Source organism: Perca flavescens, chromosome 20 (assembly GCF_004354835.1).
Source record: "Perca flavescens isolate YP-PL-M2 chromosome 20, PFLA_1.0, whole genome shotgun sequence".
NCBI classification, from domain to species: domain Eukaryota; kingdom Metazoa; phylum Chordata; class Actinopteri; order Perciformes; family Percidae; genus Perca; species Perca flavescens.
In genome coordinates this window covers 18,495,483-18,518,742 of record NC_041350.1, presented here as the reverse complement: position 1 = coordinate 18,518,742, position 23,260 = coordinate 18,495,483, and the positions used below count along the sequence as shown (strand labels likewise).

Sequence of the window (23,260 nt, the reverse complement as noted above, 5' to 3'; positions counted from 1 at the left end):
TACTCAACCCGTCCGCTCCCCAACCTGACTTCCCATTTTCACCTGCATTTCTTACCGCTCTATTTTCCAAACCCACCTTATCCTCCACACTCCATTTCTGACTGTTCAGCCAACCATACACACTATAATATCACAATCAGCTTCCACCATTTTCAGAATGAAATTGTTGGGAGTAAAAAAATAAATAAATTGCAAGGTCCTCTTTCAGAACTACTGGCTTTTATTGGTGGCATAATAAAGATGCTCCACAAAGTGTTGTGTGGGTTTTTCTCATTCGCTTTTTTTTTTTTTTTTTTTTTTAGTCACATGGGTGGCCTGTTGAACCTGACTACTTGTGTGGTATCATTTTCCTTTTAAAGCAGGCGGAACATAATCCATGTTTGGATATCCCAAATTGGTAAACTGTTTTCCCATGCTGTACTTGTAATGTTTTGTGGTAGTACACCCTCTGAAATTTAACTTATTTTTGCAAGAGGGACTATATGTATTTTTACGTTACCATCTAAGCTCTATCAGTTTTTTTACGTTGTGAAAATGTGATGCCCAGGGGAAATGTTTAAATCCTGTCTTGTATACCTGTGTGTGTACTGATTGAAATTATCTGCAATCCGCCATTTTCTCTCCTCGTCCGTGTGGTTGTATTGAACGTCGCGGCCACAAGAGGGAGACCCAGCATTAGTTACTGTTCATTTTCTATCCTGACTAGAGGACAAGCTCTTCAGCAGAGGGTCAACGGGTCCAAGCTTAAGGCCTGTACATTCGTCGAGTAGTATGTATTGCTATTTGTTTTGTAATCACTCTAAACGCTGCCGGTTATCACCGCCAATAGAAACTGTTAAACAAAAAAGTTAAATATAAGAACGTAAGGAATCCGTGCCAGGCTATGTGGTTCTATATGCTGGCGATTGGATGGGTCCGTGTGCAGGAATAGCAGATTGAAACAGCCAACAGCAAGACACGGATGAAATTTACAACATTTCGAATTTACCTGAGGCATAAAAACACAACCCATAAATGAGATGGTAAATGCCATCAAAATGAACAAATACCTCCCCCAATTATACAGGGACTTATCGACAATGGGCTGAAGTTTTCTCGTGTTAGTTTTGTTTACACGGTTTGCAGACATGTAACATAATCTAGGTAGGCCTATACGCTGTATTAAATCCAATTCATGCATTTAATCTACATGTCAAAGATTTAGTGATTGTAGCCTCGGTGAATTATTAAAATAATTACTTTTATTGACACGGAATTTTGCATATGCTGTAGGAGATGACGTTCCTTCCCAAAAGGTGGATTAAGTCCAAATTGTGATGAAATTGATGGAGTTGTACATATAGCCACAGCCCACACAGGGGCCTTAATAATTTCATGACAGAATGTAGCAATGAAGGGCATATTATAAAAGGCAAGGTATTTGGCTGATGTAGGCTACTACTGAGGGGATAACTGCGAGCATCACTCCTTTTTGGAGCTGAAGTGCAGAGAAGTGAAGAAGTGCACGTGTGCGCACGCTTGCGTTGTGCGGGTGTCGAGAGCTAGGGGGGTCGACGGCACGTGTCGTGTCTGCGTTGAGGGTGCGTGGCGAAAACGCTGCCTCGAGGGGATCTCCTGTGACCCTTATCTGCGCGTCTCTGGGGACGCCTTTTAGCCCCTCCTGGGATGCAAATGAACGGCCATAAAAGAGAGGCAGATACAGCCACCGAGACGATGGAGGAGGAGGAGAAGAAAGGGAAATGGGACCATGAAGGAGGAGGGGAGGAGGTCAGCACTCACATCTCAGAGCGCACAACAAGCTAAAGAGGAGACGGAGAAACCAAATAAATAAGTTGCCCTGCAGTGGTGAGAGGAGAAATTCCTCCCTGTTAGGATGTGTGTGTGTGTGTGTGTATGTAGTGAGGACTCCTTGTTTATTTGTCATGTGCTGTAGTCATAGGCTGTAACTTGGACATAACTATTAAGAAATATATGAATATAACAATTGCAAGTAGGCTAACAATTCACTGGGTATCCTATTTTTGCTTTTATATACTTGTTAACATTTCCAATATTACTCTCTGCGACCTTGCATTTATGCAATTATATATAGGGGGAAAAAATGATACTATTTGTCCTACTTTGTCCTGTAGGAAGTATTGTTCAGTCAGAGAGCTACACATAGCTGCGTTGTGTCTGTGCGTTCATATCGCACTGCAAGGTCATGGTTCTGCTTTATTTTCCCCTCATTATCATAAGGCATCCATCTCTTTCTTCCATTAGTGACGCTTCACCATGTCGCCAACCCAACCTCTATTTACATGACTAAATTAGATTTCTGCTCTCTTTCTGGGTGTTTTGTTTCAGAAAGCCTATTCTAATGTTTAAAAGAAAGAAAAAATGTAATGATGGGGAAACCCGCAGCAGTATAGGACAATAGCTTTTGACTGCTTAATTTTCAATAGAAAAACACATATGTCACTTCATCATATTTGTTTTTAACAATTACTACTAAATGCTATTATAACTTCTTTATATGGCACAATGTTTTCTTTTAATATTTAAGTCTTTTTTTAATTACTTTTTTAACATGGACAAAAATGCCTTTCCTAGACTTTAGCCCTGTAATTCCAAACCTGTCACTCATTTATCAGCATTAATTAGCATCATAGCTAAAAGCAGCTTAAAAAAATAAATAAAACTAGGCTTTTTAGTTAAAGGAATATGTCATGATGATGAGTGTTTTTAGCATGTGAGGGGGGGCCTACATGCGGTCACCTGCTCACCATTGCCAGGGGTCCCTCACTGTTGTGACGTATTGAGTATTACCCCCTCATTTCTCCCAGTGTCCCAATTCTATTGAGAGTTTTGAAAATGCATAATGTGTAGACAGGCGAAGGGGCCTGAAAACAATTGATAACCTCCGTCTCAACATATGTGGCACACTTGCCCTCTGCAAGCTCTAATTGTGTGGAGATGACAGCAAATAATGAAATGTCATCCACTGGTATATCAAAACATAAAGAAGCATACGCTTAATATAGATGCAGGAAGTATTCTGGGGGGAAGGAGAGGGGAATGCCTTTTGCATCGCTAGCCTCAATTTTGTACTTACTATGATGAATTTATCAATTCTTCCTACAATAAACACAGAGTAAAATTTTGAATAGACTATAGCCTTACAAAATGCTACAGTAGTAAGTAAAATACATCGAAAGAAATCTGACCAAAAATCCGCTATTTCATTTATAAAATTTTTTTGTGTGCATGTTTCGCTTCCATCATCTGAGATGTAGGTCAACTCACATCTCTATTGCCTACAGCGATTTACAGCTTGAATCATTTGATGCAGCTCTGTGATTATAGGAGTAGAAATAAAGCTCATTATTTAAATCACATAAAGTGCTTTGGGCCTTTTTACTTTGAAAAGAAACACTAGATAGTACAAATAGAAATGTAGTCCATGAAATGACTTCTTTATTGAGACTTTTTTGCAGAAAAAAACACAAACAAAGGCATGATATTGAAACCTACAACAAAAACACTTAATTTAATTTATAATTTCAATTTACAAAAAAAAGTGCAAAGCTGTATTTTCAGAGTATGGATGGTCATGGAATCATGTTTAGTTGAACAAAAATAAATCTGTGTGCATGAGAATGATTCAGGAGGTTATTGACTTTTATGATAGAAATAATTCCCCTACACCAGCACATCGTGCTCTTATAGCATTCTCACCCTGTTTTTCCATCTTCCTCTCAGACAGGGCAAGTGTACGCTCATGCGTAAACACACAGACCTTTGAAGTGGCCCTCTGTCACCACATGGCAAATCCCCCTGGTGTGATCCCTCTGTCCATTTGGCCACAGGACCGACACTGGTAGGCTGCCTACGGCTCTGTCTGTTCTGTCATTATGGAAACCAGTATATCACTTAGACTGGTGCCCAGTGAGTTTGGTGTATTTCATTGCACTCCTATGTCTCTCCTAGATTTCTCTGGCTTGCATTAACTGATCTGTGCACATGCCTTAGGTCACGGCTCTGTAACCTTTTTGCCTAATGCTTCTTCTCTGTGGCTAATAATGTCGTTTGTTATTCTCATAGGATTGTAGCGAACATTCGTCTGTGTAGGTATCAGCACCTCTCTCCTGTCCTGTAGCGGCTGTACGCTGGTCTCTCAGGTAAGTGAAGACTGTGGCCTCTCTCTTGGCATTCACCGCGTGCCTTAATTGTATTGAAATTAAATCAAGGTCCACTGTGAACACAAAGAGCTCAAACCCAAACTTCCCAAAATGTTCTCAGTTCATCATCATATCCTGTTCTCCTCTGTCACTTACCCCGCTTTTTGCAACACTTTCCCTCCTTTGTAGTGACGTTCTACAGCAATTTTGAACATGAACACAATTTTCCAAACGCTGTCACTTTCTCTTAAAAGTATATACTAATGTTGTATTTTGTCAATCTAGGCCTGTTTCACTTCCTCATTCCTCTCTCCTCACCTGTGATCTCTCCTCTCTGTGGGCTCAGAGGCGGCTATGCGGTCCTTTCACACGTCAAAGTACATTGCATGCTAATCCCACACCAGCATGCGTTCTCCCTGAAAACAGGTTTTCTATACAGATAATTTAGGGGAAAAAAAACATACAGTACATGATACAAGCCAATGACATTGTGATTCCTCTGACTGAACAGCTTAGAGTTTGTAAATGCATGCATGCGTTTGTGGAAGTGCAAGAAAGGGTTTCCAGCAACAAAATTTGAAAAAAAAAAAATACATGTAGTGACCATCAAAGCAGCATTCACACCATTAAGGCATTCTCTGTATACACATAACATCATTAAAAAGCACCACAGAGAGAGGAGAGCACAGAGAAACAGGGAGTGAGGTAGAGCGAGCGAGCAAAGCTACCTTTGTTGCACCATAAAGAGAGCAGCAGCCCAGCTACCTGATTGCTACCATTCCTGCAGACCATCTTCCCCTCAGAGCAAAACAAAGGATGACGACTAGATATTTATGAGTACACACTGCGATGCGCCGCTATGCCTTATCCTCACCATAGCACTGCCTCCGCTGTTCCTGGTTAAGAGCTTGGTATGGTTTAATCAGACCAAGCAGTTCTTCATTACAGTTGGTATAGCTGTGTCGTTATCTTACCTTTCGTCTTTCCCTCCCTCCTACTCTCCATCTCTTCTCTACTGTTCCTCTCTCTCTCTCTCTCTCTCTCTCTCTCTCTCTCTCTCTCTCTGCACTCTGTGCATGTAACCATAGTCATGTACAGATTGGAAAACAGGATCTAAATAACAACAGTCTCAATCCACTGATTAATAACTACATACACATAATTTAGCAAAGAGTAAATACTGATGGATAGCAAAAAGATGAGAAATTTAGCATTTTTGCCATTATGCAAGACTTTCACATCCAGAAAAGCTGCTAACAGTTACGTTTAAAATCCCTCGCTTTTTAAACTCTCCGCTGTGCTCAATTCCTGTCTATCTATGCCTATAGAATACTGCCGTAGCACAAGCAGAATAGAGTTTGCTCGGATCAAATACATCCTTTCTCTCTAAAGACGAGGCAAAGAAATAGCAGAGGAGCTGCAGAGTATTTCCTCCTTCTGGTCCTTGGTCCCGGTTTTGTTATTGTTGCTGTAGTTGTAGCTGGGACTGCGCAGCTCCATCCGGTGAAGGTCCTTGTGGGTTGGGAAGAGCAGGGGAACAGGCACACAGGGGGGTGGTGGGATGGTCGGACAAGGGGGCTGAAGGGACGGGAGGCAGGCAGGTGTCACGCATGCAGTCAGGGGAAAGAGGAGAGAGGGTAGCAGAAAAAAAAAAAAAAAAAAAAAAAAAAAAAAAAACTCAGCTAAATTCTACCCAGTCGCCACAATTAGAAAAATCCATTTGGATCTGCTCAAGACAACACCAGAAAGGAAGACAAAAAAGCCCAAGATGTAAAATATACATATATAAGCCAGGAAGGTATATATGTATACGGATCCAAGGGAGAAGGAGGAGAAGGACAGAGATAAGGGATGGACGGACGAGGAGGAACAGGCAACTGGCTCACACACAGACACACTGCGCTGAGGCAAAGGCACAGGCTTCAATTTATGCTTTCTGGTTGACACCACCCCCCACCTCACACGCACGCACACACACATGCAGACACACACACACACACACACACAGAGCGTCCCGCCCCTATCTGCCCCTGTCCCTGTCCTGTCCCGTACTGGATGCGTGGCCCAGCTGATCAGTGCAGAGGGATTAGCCAACGAGGCCAGCTGGCAGGGATTACACAGGCAAAGTGGGGGAGGTGGTAATGGGAGGGGGGGACGAGGGGTGAGGAGGGTAAGCCTAATACTGGGGGGGGGGGGTGGATGGGAGGCCCTGTCTTGTCCTGCACACACACACACACACACACACACACACACACACACACACACACACACACACACACACACACACAGATGTGCATGTAGACAGTCACAAATTTGTTCACACATATACACATTTGATGCAGATGCACATATCTGTCATGCACCGGTGCCTGAACACAATATAAAATGCTTACACATATGGCTTTTGCGGTGGATGCGGTGGATGCGGTGGATGGATGCACTGGCTGCGGCGCTGCAGACTGCAGGGGTAGCCAGGCAGTAATGCATGCGGTGCATCCTCTCGCCCGGCGAGTCACGCCGACACACAGTGTTGATAAATGTATGTAAATGTGCAGGAGACAGCGGGGGATGGATTGAGGTGGGGGCCGAGGGAGGGAGGGGAACCCCCACGGGAGAAGGGGACCAGGCTGACAATGCAAGGCTTTGACCCCTGACCCCTATGCGCTCCATCATCCACGGCCATCAGCTGATCCCGGGAAATGGACAGTCGCAGTAACACCCCCCTCCTCTTCTCCTTTTCCCTCTCATACACACACACACACACACACACACACACACACACACACACACACACACACTAGTTCACAAACAGCGCTGAATCTACCAGGGCCCAACTCACCTCTTTTTTTTCACTAATCCTTCTCCATCTCTGGCTCCCTCCAGCCCTCCATTGCTCTTTTCCGTTTCATGCCTCACTTCACCACTTAGTTCGTCCTGATATCCCCGCTCCTAACCTGTCTCATTATTTTGAAATGTGTTGACATCTACAACTGTCATATCTATGCAAGGAGAATTCTTTTTTTTTATGTGTCCATGTTTTGATTGATCCCATTGTATTCACAAATCTTTGCTTTTTTTGGCTGTCAGTCTTAGTTTTGCCATTTTTTCTAGAACTGTTTAGACCTACAGCGCTGTCATATTACATTCGCAGTCCTACATGTCGGAGTTAAGGCAATGACATTTTACACATGAAATCAAATGAAACACTCTTCGTCATAATACAATATATTTGTATTGTATTATTTTAATATTTCTAATAAATTTTTGGGCTTAACATTTATTGCAATAATTGTTTTATGAACATTAACACTTAAAGTATATTTTAGGGTAAACAGGATCAGGATTAACGGCTGCATGTCTGCCCAGTAGTGATTTACTTCTCGCCCTTCAATCTCTGTTTTATCAAAAGCGTAATATATCTATTTCAATATCATGCAGAATGACATACTTTGATGGGATAAATTGTCCTAGAATTTGATATATTTGTCATGGAATATAGGATCTCCCTTCTGTCACCAAATCTGAAAGAACTGCCAGGTAAAGTAGGATAATTCAGAGACACGTTTACTTAGTATAAGTTGCGTCAACTGTTATTTTGTGAAAAGCTAAATGTAAAAAGTTTTTTTGCAGACAGTCAACAGCCGTTTGAGCTACAGTATATAAGACAGAGATGCAGCTCAGTCCAAACACACACACACACACACACACACACACAAAATTTCTGTAAAATCAAAGAGACATTTTGTAGGGCTTCGCAGGCAGAAAATAACGGCAGTGTTTTATAGTAAATATATAGAATCAGACATGGTTGATGTGTGACAAATAGGACATTAGTTTAGATTTGTTTACATGAAATGCACAATAACATTGCAGCAGAGCTCTGGTGTGGAACGATTACGACAGCTTGGCCTTTCTGGCATTTCTGAGGGATACTGTAGATGGATTTTAAGAGAGAATGTAAGTGAAGGCAGTATTAATATAAGGAAAATAAATTCCCTTTTCCTATATTTGTTCTTTAGAATAATCTTGTCCACTCTTTCCAATATGTGTCAAATATGTTTTGTCTATTTCTTGGAGAAGGCTGGAACCTTATTATTTATGGGCATAAATTACATGCCATAAATTTCATGCATTCTATTGTGTATATTTTTATGCATTTAGGTTAGGTTATGTTTACCCTTGCACATGTTTGCATGAAGGGAGGAAGGAGATTTCTGACTGCATTTTGATGTCCTGCTACCCCGTTCTGGATTTTAAAAGCTTGTACATTCGAGGATGAGAGCGGGCAAACAGGCATGCAACGCTACTAGCAGGCAGCTAGGAAGATCACAGAGACTCGAGCAAAAATAAAAAAAATGTATCATACAGAGAAATACAAGGGAAAGACGCAAGGAGTTATACAAAGAGATAAGCTGGGAGAGACAGACAGGCAGGAAGACAGAGACAGGCCGAGACAAATAGACAGTGCTCGTTCCTAGGTCGGTAATCTGATGGAGAGATTAGCAAGCAGGCAGCATTTGGGTCGGATTATCGAGTCATTAGAAAAGACTGGTGCTCTAGAGCCTCTCTCATGTGTTAATGTGGCTTTACAGATCCTCCGTGCAGTCTGCACAGATTGTCTAGATTGTGTCGAGAGTATGTACAGTAGATCGTCTTTCAATGTGTAAATAGGGCCACATGAACCTAATGCCCCACGGATTGATACCTGTGTTAGTTAGGTGCCATCAAAAATACACTAATCTTTATGACTGACGTTCTATTTTCAATTTCAGTTTTTTTATTATGTTAAAAAAAAGAGGAAAGTAATGGCAGAATTGTTAATTCTTTTTTTTCGTTCTTTGGGTGAGGAACTTCCACATTGCAATACCACCAATTGCGACGTGTTTATAGCAGAATTAAAGTGTGTCACAACGAGAATGTCCCCTATATGTCAGTAAAACTAATCTGTATACATCTTTTTTTTTTCTTTTTGCATCAGTTGAATAAAAACATAAATACAAACATTTGTTAGCACATGTCCTGGAATAGATATTGAACTCCATTCAATGTTTATTCCAGGACATGTGCAAACAAATGTTTGTATTTTTATCCTAAAATTTGCAAATCACCACCTATCATCAGAATTTATTTGTATGTAAAACACTACATAGCATTTTTATTGAAAGCTTTTATTTTTAACCGAAACATTAACATATCTCAATATTTCAGCAATCGCACATCAATTCTGGCCTATAGGTAGGTGAACCTGCAGCCAACTGAAGGAGTCTCTGCATCAGCACTATGTCTAACTGTACAACTGATACACTGTAGCATTTAGCGCTGTAGGTCAGTGGAGAATAGAGAGGTATGTGGCCTTTGTGCACTTGCAAATCATACAACAGTAATGTTCAGTGATGACGGGATTTAAACAGGATCAGGAGGAAGCCAGAGAGCTTACGAGTGTGTGGAGGTCTGTGCATGGGAATACATGTATTTACAGTAGGTTATGTGGATTTTGGGTATTTACTCTGTACATATCAGTGGCGATACACACAGATCACACTGTGCGTGTGTGTGTGTGTGTGTGTGTGTGGGTGGTTTTGCCAGGGGTTGGGGGTAGCTGGGCAGTTCATTGACAGCTGATCAATGCTGCTCACATTCTCTGTGTCAGATGTGCTGATATGGTCCAGTGATTGCAATATCAGTTTCAATTTCAGTGGGGGCAATGGAGCCTCTGATGTGTGTGTGTGTGTGTTTGTAATATTTACTTAATACCAAAAAATGTAGGTATACACAAGTCATGTGTCAGCAAGAAGACATTTTTTCAATTCCTCAATGACCAAGCAGTTCTTGAATGAGCTTGTAACTTCCAGGTCGATTTTAAGCTCTCTCTCTCTCTCTCACACACACACACACACACACACACACACACACACACACACACACACACACACACACACACACACACACACAAACACACAAACACACACAATCTTATCTGCGTTCCCAAAAATCTTCCATTTTTGCTGCTGCCTCTGCATACTCCATGCCCCAGTTCCCCACCCCCATCCCTTTTTGTCAAATAAATTGCTATGTGACCTACTTCCCATTTTGCACCATTTCTGTCATGTTCAGATATTATTGTTTGAACATGAGTGATTTGCTTTGGGGCATACAGTATCAAAGAAAACATGGTGTATATAATATGGGGCATACTGTACTGTAAAGTGTAATGAATGCTTTAAAAAATATGGAAGCATTAACATCAGCATTGACAGTTTTGTTTCCCCCCCGAATTATGTGTTGTTGCAGCATGGCAGCTTCTTTTAATGTGTGGGCAACGTTTTTTTTATTTAAAGGCTTTTGTTTTTTTTAAATTGCTGTTGTATGATTTGTAATTAAAATACATGGTTCACCTATTTTCTGATTAACAAACAATAATACCCACAGCCCTCAAAATAACAGGATGTCTTTGTGATGGTCATAGGGAAACAAGGTAAATCAATTTTGCAGCCTAGTTAAGCAGAAAGCACAGTGGTAATTTTCAGTAATAAGCATGGCTAATTCATTCGACCACATTGCATTTATAACCCAGGTAGGGCTGCGCTGGTTGGCATTCGGTATTCTGTTTGGATTTGAGGTGCATTTTTAATAGAAGGGGATCTTATGGCGCAGCACGCTGGATCCAAAATATCACATGTAGGCAGATTATACGACGGGTTAGGATTGCTGCGGTGACTTTTATTTTATATTGCTGTTCATTTATTTACATGTCATTTCATGTATTACACAACTTTTTTTCTGGTTGCACAGATTTCATTTTATCTCAGAATACACATTACATTTGCACACATTCATGCACAAAGTTCCATCTGACAAAAAATTGCACAAGGAACATCACATTTTTTGTTCAACAAATGTTGAACAAAAAATGTGATGTTCCTTGTGCAATTTTTTATGTGAATAACAGTATGCGTGTATGTATTTGTGTATATATGTATGTGTGTGTGTGTGTGTGTGTGTGTCGATCAGCTCGAGGCTCCCTCCTGCCTTTTCCCAACCATGCAGTGATGGCACCGGAGACCACACTGACCCTGATTTATTGGGATCAGAATCCACATGACAGCAATTAATTTACATCCATTAACTACATCGCTCGCTCTCTCTTTCTTGCTCTCTGTGGACATTTTGCACTCTTGCACAATCACTTTGAACATTCTTCGTTTCTCCCCTCACTCTCTGACTTTTTCCGTTCTCAGCATGTTATGCCGCTCTCTCGCATTTAATCAGTCACTCTCGCTCTGCCAGTCGCTCCTGCATCTCGCTGCTAGTTTTGCTATTGGGATTCCATATTCCTAATCCATTTCAGAAGATCTTTAGCATCCAGCCCTACCTCTATGCATGAAGGTTTGCTACATGAACGATAATGTCATCAAGCAGTGTGTGTGTGTGTGTGTGTGTGTGTGTGTCTTGGAGCCATGTGGAACCTCTGGCTGGCTGGGAATCATATGAGTGAACCCTATAAATAATCATTATGTTACATGTACTCAGACTTTTTAATAAGCGAACAGACTATCTGTGTAATCGGAACAAATTAAACAGTGCTCAACAAATTGGCTGATTATGATTGCCAAAGGAATTTGACATTAACATTATAAGCTTAGCATCTTGTGATCATTTCAACGGATCCTCCATGCCGCTTTCTCATTAAAGCGCCCAACTCATGCAGGTTCTCATGCTCAAGGGTCTTTCTCTCTGCCCCTTACGATAAGACACTTTATTGCTGGCCTACATCCCTCGCTGCCTCGCTACCTCTTACTCTCCATTCTACCATTTTCTGTCTGCCAAATGCTTTTTGCTGGCTTTTCAACTCAAGAAAGGAGACTTTGCTTGAGGGAGAATTTGCCATTTATTTCGGAGACAAAAAAATGAAAAGGGGCTTTAGCACTTTTGTATCTTTGTCGCTTTTTGTCTTCATTGTCTACGCATCTTTGCTCTCTGCCCCATTGTGAAGTCTCCTCATCCAACTCGGGCCTCCGTGCCTTCACTCTGTCCTCGGGGTGAGAGGAGCGGGAGAGCACGGCTGGCTCAATGCACTGGGGGTTGGGTGATTGAGACAACGAAGTATGATTTTTCTAGACTTGTACAATAATGCACACATACACTATTGTATGCACACCATTATGACAAGTCTTTAAAGTGTATGCACACGCATCAAAGTACAGTATAGTGATGTATTACACCATGCTCATATGCACACACATACAAGCAAGCATTTCATTTTAGCATAGTGCATGTGCTTGCCTAATTCCAAATGTATTCTAAAAAGAAAGACAATGCAGAAATCCTTTGCTCACAACTCTTAACCAACATAGCTTGGGAACAGGTTCTACCAGTATCTGTTTAAGGATTGGCTGAGGATGTGGTGCGGGAGGAAAAGTTGCAGTTGGCAGCAGGCAGAAAGACACTGCAAGGGGAGCGGGGGTTCACAATAAAGGATTTCAAACCAAAGCCTCTTTGGTAAAGAGGAGGGAGGGAAGAATGGGGCTGTGGGGGTAGTGAATAGATACAGGATGACACAAGGTCCAGATTAACCCTAATCTCAAACCTGGTGGTTTAGGTGAGGCTGAGGGACTGGAGGAAGCTATCCCATGCCAGGTGGTCATGAGGAGGTTAAAACTGGGAAGGGGGGGGGGGGGGGGGGGGGGGTTGGGGGGGGATGAGGATGGGACAGGGTGTTGCTAAGGAAGACAGAGAGAGACAGAGGGAGAAAGAGATGTGAGTGGAGTCAAGTATTTCGATATCTTAACTTCCAGCGTGCCTTATTCTGAAATAAAACCTTAAATCCGAAAAGACTGACCAAAAACAGAAACAGGGAAGAAGGTTAGGGATCGGGGTGGGGGTTGCACAGCTAGCAGAACAGCAGGCACTGTGACGGTGGCTGCAGGGTGATTGGGTGGTTGGTGCATGGTGACAGTGGCACATGCCCTGGTGCATGGGATTAGAGGGACAGTCAGTAATCTGCTGTTTAGGCTGTATGTAGGGCAAGAGTGGCTTAGCCCAGCCACTCTTAGCACGGGTGGAACGCCAGAGCGAGAGGGAGAGGAAGTGGACTGGCATTATATAGCTGCACTCGGCTCGCTCAAATCTCATCTTGTTTTCTCTGTGTTCATCTCTTTCCTCTCCCGCTACCGTATTTGCATGTGATATGATATACAAGCTTTACGTGCCATCCTGAAAGTTATAAAAATGCAACAACTAATGTTCAGATGGGGAATGATGATGATTTTTGATTTGGAAGGACAACTAGAGAAAAGTCAGAGAAAGGTTATTTTAGAGTGAAATACAATAAAATGAAGACAAAGAATACAACCTTTTGTCAGTAGTGGAAAATAACTAAGTACATTTACTCAAGTACTGTACCTTTACTTAATTTATTTGAACAGTTTCATCTTAATGCAACTTTGTACTTCTACACCACTTCATTTCAGAGGGGAATACTTCATTTGACAGCTATATAGTTACTAGTTACTTTTCAGAGTAAGATTGTACATTCAAAACATATAATCAGTTTATAAACTATACTGCATTGTTATAGGTTAAACTACTCAATAGTATAGCTGTTCAAATGTGCCCCACCTTGACCAAATAAAACGTGAAATGAATGCTTACGTGTTAATGAGTCAATACTCATGATCCAATAATATAATACTATAACACTGATAGGGGCTATTCTGCATAATGAGTGCTCTTACTTCACCTAAGTACATTTAGTGGAGTTGTTTCACAGTGTGGCTTTGCTACTTTTACCTCAGTAAATTATCTAAATACTTCTTCCACCTCTGCCTTACAACATCTTCAGAACGTCTGTAGAAAAATTTGGTCTGAAAGTGAATGCTCCCAAAGAAAATGTTTCTGACATTTTATTAAATTAGACACAATTAGGTCTTACAAAAAAAATTGTAATGTCCCCAACAACATAACTGCAGCTGAAAAGTAGGACTTAGTGAGTTTATTACATTTTATTAATATCCAATATAATCTAATCCAATGTAATAGTCTGAAGAGGTAATGGGTTCATGAGAAAGAGTTCCAAACAATTATAGCAGAACTTCTATTATTCTTCTATTGAAAAGGAGCTATTAAACTTAAAATCTAGCCCCTAATAATCCCTTCAATACTTTATAAAGCCCTTAGTTGCATGAGTTCTCCATATTTACAACATAATCATCCCTCACACTGTAAACATTGTACAATGAATCAAAATCACTGAACAAATTAAATGTAATTATTTGAACCACTGAAATAACAAATCCAAAACTCACAGTAAAACGATATGCTACACCGCTCTAAAGACAGACTACAAATTGGCAGACTATCTCTTCAGAAGCAGAGGCACATCCATTCCCGCCCGAGAATAGACTCAGCTACCATCAAATGAGAGGAATACACAAAAAGAAATGGCTGCCCCAACAGGAGTACATTTTGTAATCACTGTTAAACAGAAAATGGCTGAGAAAGAGATGCTCTTCCTCCTTTACTGAGGAAAGTTTTCACAGTTAAAAGAATCAAGTTAACAGTCATTTGCCATGACTTTGAATATTTATGATTAAGACCAATATTTTCTGTTTTGCTACCACATGGTATACACTTCCATGATCATAAGATAAGACAGATATTGAGGTTACTAAAGTTTAAAAGGATTAATCGATTAGTCAATTGATTTTTTGATGTCAATTTTAAAGCAAAAAGACCAAATCACTTCCAGCTCCTCAAATGTGAATATTTGTTGATTTCTTTGGTCTACTAGGATGGTAAACTGAATATTTTTGTTAGTCAGACAAAAAAATAAGACATCTGAAGATGTCACCTTGGGCTCTGGCAACTGTAGTGACACAATTCACAGATTAATATAAGATCACAATCTGCAGATTAATTGATAATGCAAATAATCACAATTTGAAGCCCCATTTGTTACAACTGTTATAATTAATTATTGAATGTGATTTGTCTAATGTTCTTTATGACTACAATTAGGTTTATTGCCATTGATTTTGTATTTTCTTTCAGTAAAGTTCATTGAAATGAGAGAAGGATGTTATATTACATGGTCACCTGGAATAACATATCAGATGTGTATTTACCTCCCTGGAGAAAACAACTGAAAGACACAACAACCATCTTGGAAAGGTACCACCATGCAATCTACCCTTAGCCTTCCATGTCATTCAAACAACCCCCATCTTCTCTCTCCATTTTCCAATGAGCCAAGTGATTTATGTCAAGTGAAGTCAAGCATGGGCCAGCATATGAATCAAAATTTGTCAAGTTGGCTTCATCTACTCAGGTCTATGAATTGATATGGCTCAATTTTGAATATGAATCCCCGGAGAGCGCCACATTGCTCTTAACTGACTGTGGCTTCAGCCGAGCAATCAAACCCTTTGTTTTTTCACACCATCCCACAATCCCACCTGCTTCGGCGAGACGATGGAGGGCCCTTTGAAAACAACGAGGCGGCATGATTTATTATTCTAATTAGGCGAAGTGAGACTTTAGCGAAGCCACAATTACACTAAATCGCCAAAACAGTTTTCTGGTTGGCTGGCTCCTGTTCTGTTCAGATGTTAATCAGAGGCAGCTATTGAGTCAAGGTGCAAACTGCTTGTGAGTCACACTTTTGCTTGTTATTATCTTCCATAAACACAAACAATCAAACAAACAAACGCTAGAGTCCTGTATTGAATTACAAATAAGCATTTTGGCTCATTAAAAGAATTCCATTTAACGGTCTAAACGAACACAACCATACAGCTTTTCAGCCACCTCTCAACACACAGAGGGCTTAAAATGCCACGATACCCGGTTCACATCTACTGCAGTGTTTATTTCCAGGTCATTTCATAATCTCTTTGATACTCACATCTGCACATCTCTTGACTCTCACTCACTGACAATCAAACAGCTGCAAGCTGGCATACTCACTAAATCCTTCGCTACAACACACACACACACACACACACACACACACACACACACACACACACACACACACACACACACACACACACACACACACACACATGCAATCACCCACCACATGCACAAACATACACTACATACACAAGTGCCCATTAGAGAGCACCCACATGCCTATGTGCACACAAGCACCCATGCGCAAACACTTATGCATGCAAGTGTACACACACATACTTCTACTCAAACTGCTATCGCACTCACACAAAACAACTGGTTTCATTACAGATAGTCTTCTGAATTAAAAGTCCTCCGTCACAGACTCGGGAAAATACTAAATGTATTGATCATTTGTTAAAGGAACGCACACATACATTCACAGGCGCACACAGAGAGAAAATTAACACACACAACGTGGGCTCTCTGTATGTATGTACGTGGTTCCTATCCATCCCTGTGCTTCTCATCACCTTTTTGTCCCCTCCTCCCCTCTCCCCTCTCCCCTTTCCTCTTCCTACATCCCCACACACCCCAAAAACACCCCAATCATCCTGCATCAACAGGCATGTGAACCCAGTGTTTGGTTCATCTCTTTCTCTCTCTCACTCTCTCTCTTTCTCTGCCTGCTCTATTTTCATCTGTGTGCTTCCACTCTCCGAGCTTTCGGGTAATTACCTGGCATTTGCATTGCAAAGTCCCCTGTGCCGCCCTCAGCTCCTCCGCAGGTGATTGAGCTTCATTTCCCTAGCAGATAAGAGAGAGAGAAAGGAAAAGAGAGCGGAAGACAGAGGGGGGAAAGGGGGTATTGCAGCAGGGTCTGAAGTTATTCTGGCTTGCAGGATAGGAACAATACCCTGGATTCTTTGTTACTGGTAAACTGGCTGATTCAGAGCATGCACAAGAAGTTCCCACACGGAAAGAATCACCCTCATTGCTTTCACATTACTGCTTTGGCTCCATCTATAACTGAATGTAGAGCATATCCAGCTTTTGATCACTGAGACACATCCCGGACATCAACTTTCAGTGTTGCACAGTTGTCAAGATGAATGATATGACTTGCTTGAAGACTTTAGGCATCAGTTTGCACATCTAGACAAGAGCGAAGATGACAGCATGTAGTGTTGTGGTTTTTGACCTCAATGTTGTTAGTATGCCTTTATTAAAGATACCATTGACTGACCAGGTAACTCAAAGACAACTATATTACTTATTAAGGTGATTGCGTTTTATGAGTTTGGCATTTGTTACGTGTCATTTTAGCAGATGCTTTTATTTGTTAACAGATACGACCTAACCAACCTGATAATCATATGTAAAGAGCAGAAAAATTTAAAGTGTCTCCAAACATGATAAATGTGTCTTTTATACAATTTTGCCATACCCCACCATGCAGGTGTAGCTAGCCTACATATGATATCACAATAAATACTTTTTTAAGGTTCCGGTTTAAGTTACCAAAAATAAAAAAAGATAAAGAGACCCAGCATGGAGTAGTGTGGAGACAAATGTACATTTATCAGAATCAGATTTCAGAATCAGAATCAGATTTATATAGTAGTATACTTACATACACAAGGAATTTGACTTTGGTAGGTGTTAACTCTCTATATGTTCAACAGATAGACATGTAGTAGTAACATACTGTACAATAGAGACAACAATATACATAAAGGCACATATCATCATAATATACTAAATACAAATACACAACAACAATAGACATAATATCAAGACAAGTACAGAATCACCAGAATAGTTTAATACAATCACTTATGGAATAGAGTTTTAAATGGTCAATGCAATTCAATCTCTCTTTCTATATGCTCTTAAAGAAACATTTGCTCAGTGTTGAGTGACAGCTATCATACACAGACAGATTATGCTGATTTGTTTTTTTAACATTTGTGTAACACATGCTGGGCCATTTTGTAGGCTATTAACAGTGGACTCTTGAAGCTGTTATACATCAGGCTTAACCCCACACACGCATTCCTTGATGTAAAATCAACCACAAAGGCAGACCTACTCATCCATACATCCATACTCCAACCTGATCTACCCAAAACACCTCCCACCGAATGAGAGCTGATAATTGGCGTGAGCTAATTTGCATGCGGAACGTTGTCGCTATTTATTTAAATTTAATAACGTTCCCGCACACGTAAGCTTTTGTGCCAAAGTCATATTAACCCCTTGATTAGTTAATATGCAGTGCACGACGTTGCCCACGCACAATGAATATTCATATTGGTGGCGTTTTCGCCGCCGTCTCTCCACCCCTCCCTCTCCCTCTCTGCTCTCCCGTCCCGGCCGTAAAACGCAACAGAGTGTCGCTATGCCTATGAGGCATCCCGGAAGACTTTCACAGTTGTTCTAAAAAAACGGTGTTATCATACATCCATGTCACAAACACAAACCGTTTGGCTCCTTCTAGTTTCTGTGTCGCTCGCTGCCGCTGACTCAATGGCAGATAAGACCCAGCTGCCGACCAGAGACTGCGCTCTGAAAGGAAGAGAGGAGAAAATGGTCGTGACAGGTAAATAACACGCGGGGACAAGTTGTATCCAAAATGATGAAGTTGTTCAGAGCTGACACCTGGTAAACTGTTGAAGCGCTCACAACTGCTATTGTTCAGTTGGTATTGATGTAAGACATGTATTTGAATAAAATAGAAGTATGATAGACATAGCCTACTACACACACACACACACACACACACACACACACACACACGCGCACACAAAGCCTACTGTAGGCACATTGTGGGCTACATAATTTGTGTGTGTGTATTATTGTATGAGTGTTCTGTATGGCTTCATGGCTTGAGGGTAGGGCTGGGCGATATGGAGAAAATCAAATATCACGATATTTTTGACCAAATAACTCGATATCGATACCACAACAATATTATTACTATAATACTATTGGTGCTTTCACAAAATATTTACACAATGAGAGTTTTGATAAATAATCATCAGTAATGACTAAGTGGGTAAAGGCAAATAATAGAACAGTTACAACAGTCCGGTAAGGTCAGAACATTACATCACTTTACTGTAATGCAGCCTTTAAAACCAGGAAAACACAAAACTTACCATATCACGATATTACAATATCCAAAATCTAAGACGTATTCTAGTCTCATATCACGATATCAATATAATATCGATATATTGCCCAGCCCTACTTGAGGGCATCTACCCCTGCTTTCTCTGCAAAGTGTATGTTAGAATTTGAGTCTGAGCTTGATATGGCTAATATTTTAACCACAGCTTTTCACTTTTTTGCGTCTCCATTCTGCAGAAAGGGACCAGGATGTCTGTTTAATGGTTTTAATTGGGAGTCCTTGAGAACATTTCCATTCTTTTTTTTATTATTATGCAAATTGGATTGATATCATGATCCAGCCATTGTAGAACTTTAATCTATTTAGTTTTTAAACCACTCAGTTTTTTAGCAGACTGAAGCAGGTTCTCTTGCAGTATCTTCCACTATTTTGCTCCATCCATTTTTTTCGTCAATTCTAACAAGATGGCCAGTCCCTGCTAAGGAAAAGCATCACCCCAGATGGATGTTGACCCCAGAATACTTCACTGTGGGGATGGTGTTTTTTGAGGCATGGGCAGTATTGTGTTTGCACAACACATAGTGTCAAAAACTTCTATCTTGGTCTCATCTGGCCACAAAACCTTCCTCCCATTCCACATCTCAGCTCGGTCACTCTCATGCTTCTTGCTTTGATGTGTTTTTTTTCTTGAGTTATTGCTTCTCTGTAGCCGCCCTCCAAAAGGGCCAGGCCAGTTTTATGCAAAGCGCCTGATATGGTGCATCTTCACTCTGTCACTGAACTCTGGAGCTCCTTCAAATTGAGTGTTGGATTTTTGGTGGCTTTCCTCACAAGTCTCCTTTTTAGGCTGGTTACACACTGGATGTGTCGCGTGAGCGTGTCAGCTGCGTGGCGTGTCCGTTTTTATTTCGGCTGCCATGTTAACAGGTTAGAGCTTACACACTGCCTGCGTGACACGCACGTCTCGAGCCACGCCGAAAACGCGTGCATGCTAGAAATAGAACCAAAGCCTATTTTTCACGGACACGCAAGCGTGTTGGAAGCGTTTCCAGGCAAAATAGAATAGGAAAAGATGTTTATATGTCATTTAGACACAAATACATATTAATAAATGACATGTTGATGTTTGAAAGTCTCTAGGTTTTGATATAAATGCAGATATAAATAAAAATCAATACATATCATACAGAACAAAATATTCTGTAGCCTATTTTGCCGTCATTACTGCAGACGTTGTCTTTGCTGTAATCAAATCAGTATATATTTATGTTTAACATGGTATTTCATTTTATCAATGGGAAACATACATGTGTCCAGACAAGGCTAGCAGCAGCAGCACCGCGTCAGACACGTTTCTGGTGTGCAAAGACATAGAAAAATCCACGCAGCTGACACGCAACAGAAACGCCACGCTCACGCCACGCAGGCAGTGTGTAACCAGCCTTACTCGGATGCTAAGTTTTGAGGGACGACCTTGTCTGCATAGTGCCTGGGTGTTTTGATGCAGCTTCACAAACTTGGACATTATTTTCTAGCCATTTCCCAATGTGTGCATGTCTGTTAGGCCTATTTTATTTCCAACTTTTTTTAGAATGCTCCATGGTCTTCATTTTCACACCTACTAAAACTTTTGCAAGCCACTGTATGTCTGTCATCACAAAATACTTTTAGAAAAAGTTGAATAAGCCCAAAAAGTATAATATTTTTTTTAAGTTAATCGATGTAGGTTTACAGTGCAGTATGTTGTACCATTTGTGAGGTCTTAGGACTCTTTATAAAGAGAAGTCAGTCTAAGCAACACATAGTGGCTGACTGCGGGACATCCGCCAGCACATATAATTAATATATTCTTTGTACTACTGTTGTCTTAAAATATGAAAAAAGTCTTAAATTATTATCAGACTAGCACATACATTGTTGCGAGTCTCGGCAGAATGTTTTCACACAGTTTACTTCCCAGATATGTAGTGATTTCTTCCTTTTGAGTTATGGCTATGGGAACCTAATCTAGCATACTTACCTACCTACCTTTTTAAACCATGCATACCCAAGGTACATTTGCTGCTATACTTCTTAGCCTGTTTGGTATTTGTGATGTGGACAGTAATGAAATCTGAAGAGGTAGCAAAAGCCTGTTGGGATGTATGGTGGGATTGTGTTACATATAGTTTATGATTAAATCAAGGCTAAAACTAATCTGTATGGATCAACTTCTCAGCACTGTCAGAGACACATTTCTGCTCACAGGAAATATGATGTCTAACATGAAGATGTTATTCCCATTTACTTGGTTTCAGTGCATGTGAACATGTACACCTTCTTTTGCATCCTATTCATAATTGTATCCATTCTTGTGATGTAGTATTGAGTCATTTCTGCTTTTCACCTTTTCATTTAGCTTGTCCTATTTTGGGACAGAAGCGCTTGTCGGAGTATGTGACAAACACAAAACATGGTGCGATTTGAACCTGGCCCCCGTCTTCACCTACTCAGACTGAGGTGTCCGAAAAGTGCATTGTGGGAGCTGGGTGTCAGTGCAAAGGAGGAAGCGGTGCCGTAGCGTCCAGGGGCCCATCTGGGCATTATGCGCATGAAGGCTCCGCCCCGTCGTAAGTTCCTGCTCCGTCTGTCGAAGCAGCTCGGAAACACCGCATGGCGGAAATCTGTTCCTCCCCTTTCACCGTGGGGGGGCAGCTTAGGTGGGGACTGGGCTATTCTCGTGTGTGTGTGTGTGTGTGTGTGTGTGTGTGTGTGTGTGTGTGTGTGTGTGTGAGTAATTTAGTGATTGCAAGCACTGTCTTCACATATGCCCTGTGCTGTCCCAGTCTTGTGTGTGTGTGAGAGAGTGCACACATTTGCCCTCTCTCTATAATGAAGATCACAAATTTTGAAAGTTGCTTCTACCCCTCCAGCCTCTTTAAAGAAGCTCCTTGTTCCTTGTTCAGACGTCCCGGTGTCTTGCGTTCCCTCGCTCGCTCCACTCTATATAATGTACTCTGTGACCTTGGCGACAACAATCCAATGGCAGATTGCTACATGGTAGGGGCACAGTAGCTATTATTTTGAGTCGGTGCAGAATAGACTGCCAATATTTCTTCCAAACAGGATGGGGGAAGGTCAGCTGACCAAAATCAATCTCTGTTACATGCTTCACTATAACTCTTCAAAGCAGGTTCATGGCGAAGATATATTTCTGTCATTATTGCTCTGTTGTTTTCCCATCTCTGCTGTCTCCAGATGCCCTTGCTTTTTTGGCTTTTCTAATAAGCTCAGAGGGGAAGAGAAATATGTAAGAAAGCATGCAAATGAAGTATACAAACAGTAGATAAATAAATGAGAGATTTTGCTCATGGGCAACGCTGTGTCTTACTGATTAGGCTTGTTGCCTCAGCACAAGGACGTCCTGTGTTCTGACCCAACCAAAAATTTGGAGCTTGTGTTCCCCCCCGCCCATGTCTGTATGGTTTTTTTTTTTAGGAGCTCCGGTTTCCATACCACAGACAGTTAGGTGAATTGGAGAATGCATTATCCTGCATCTTGCCCAATGCATGCTGGGATTGACTCAAGCCCACTGTGCCACTGAAGAGTATAAGCGCTATAGAACATAACATTTGCTCTGGTGTACAGTATCTGCAGAGGGAGAGTGTAAAGGTACATTTAGTTTTTAGTATGATTTTCCCTTTACTATGTAGTTAAAAAAAAAAAGATGCATTTATTAATTTGTGCTGTCCAGGTGGATGTCATCCCCTTCTGTTCTTCATCAGTGTTTGAGTAAAGATAATTGTGCAGGCCTCTACAGGATGTTCCTCCATCTTGGTGGAAGGGGATAATGGAGCCAGTGCTATAGTAGGTACAGTAGTCTTCTCCATAGCAACTGTTTTCGTTGCTAGGAAACAGTATGTATGGAATGCATGGATGGCTTCAAAGTTGTACTCTTCAGTGTTCCCTCCTTGAGCAGAGGCAGCTTTCAATGTACGTAAGACTCTCATTACCAAGGCTGGTTGATTGTTTTTAGGCCAAAGCAGAGCAGCATTTTTTTTTTAACTTACCTCTTAGTGTTTTTAAAGATCGACCA

The 23,260-nt window shown here is 41.1% G+C and overlaps 1 protein-coding gene across 7 annotated transcripts in view; it reads left to right on the top strand.

Moving 5' to 3' along the window:
- The first annotated feature begins 305 nt into the window (after positions 1–305).
- Positions 306–23,260, top strand: part of msrab (methionine sulfoxide reductase Ab) — a 54,283-nt gene continuing 31,328 nt past the window's right edge. For 2 of the 7 annotated variants that reach the window (XM_028566640.1, XM_028566643.1), the window contains exon 1: positions 18,428–18,654. In XM_028566640.1, coding sequence (XP_028422441.1) covers positions 18,519–18,654 — 136 coding nt within the window. In that variant the 5' untranslated portion in view covers positions 18,428–18,518. Of the gene's footprint in view, positions 398–604; positions 1,846–3,741; positions 3,860–4,083; positions 4,161–18,427; positions 18,655–21,706; positions 21,795–23,260 lie in introns of those variants that run through there. The other 5 variants (XM_028566647.1, XM_028566648.1, XM_028566646.1 and 2 more) reach the window with 5 other exon arrangements.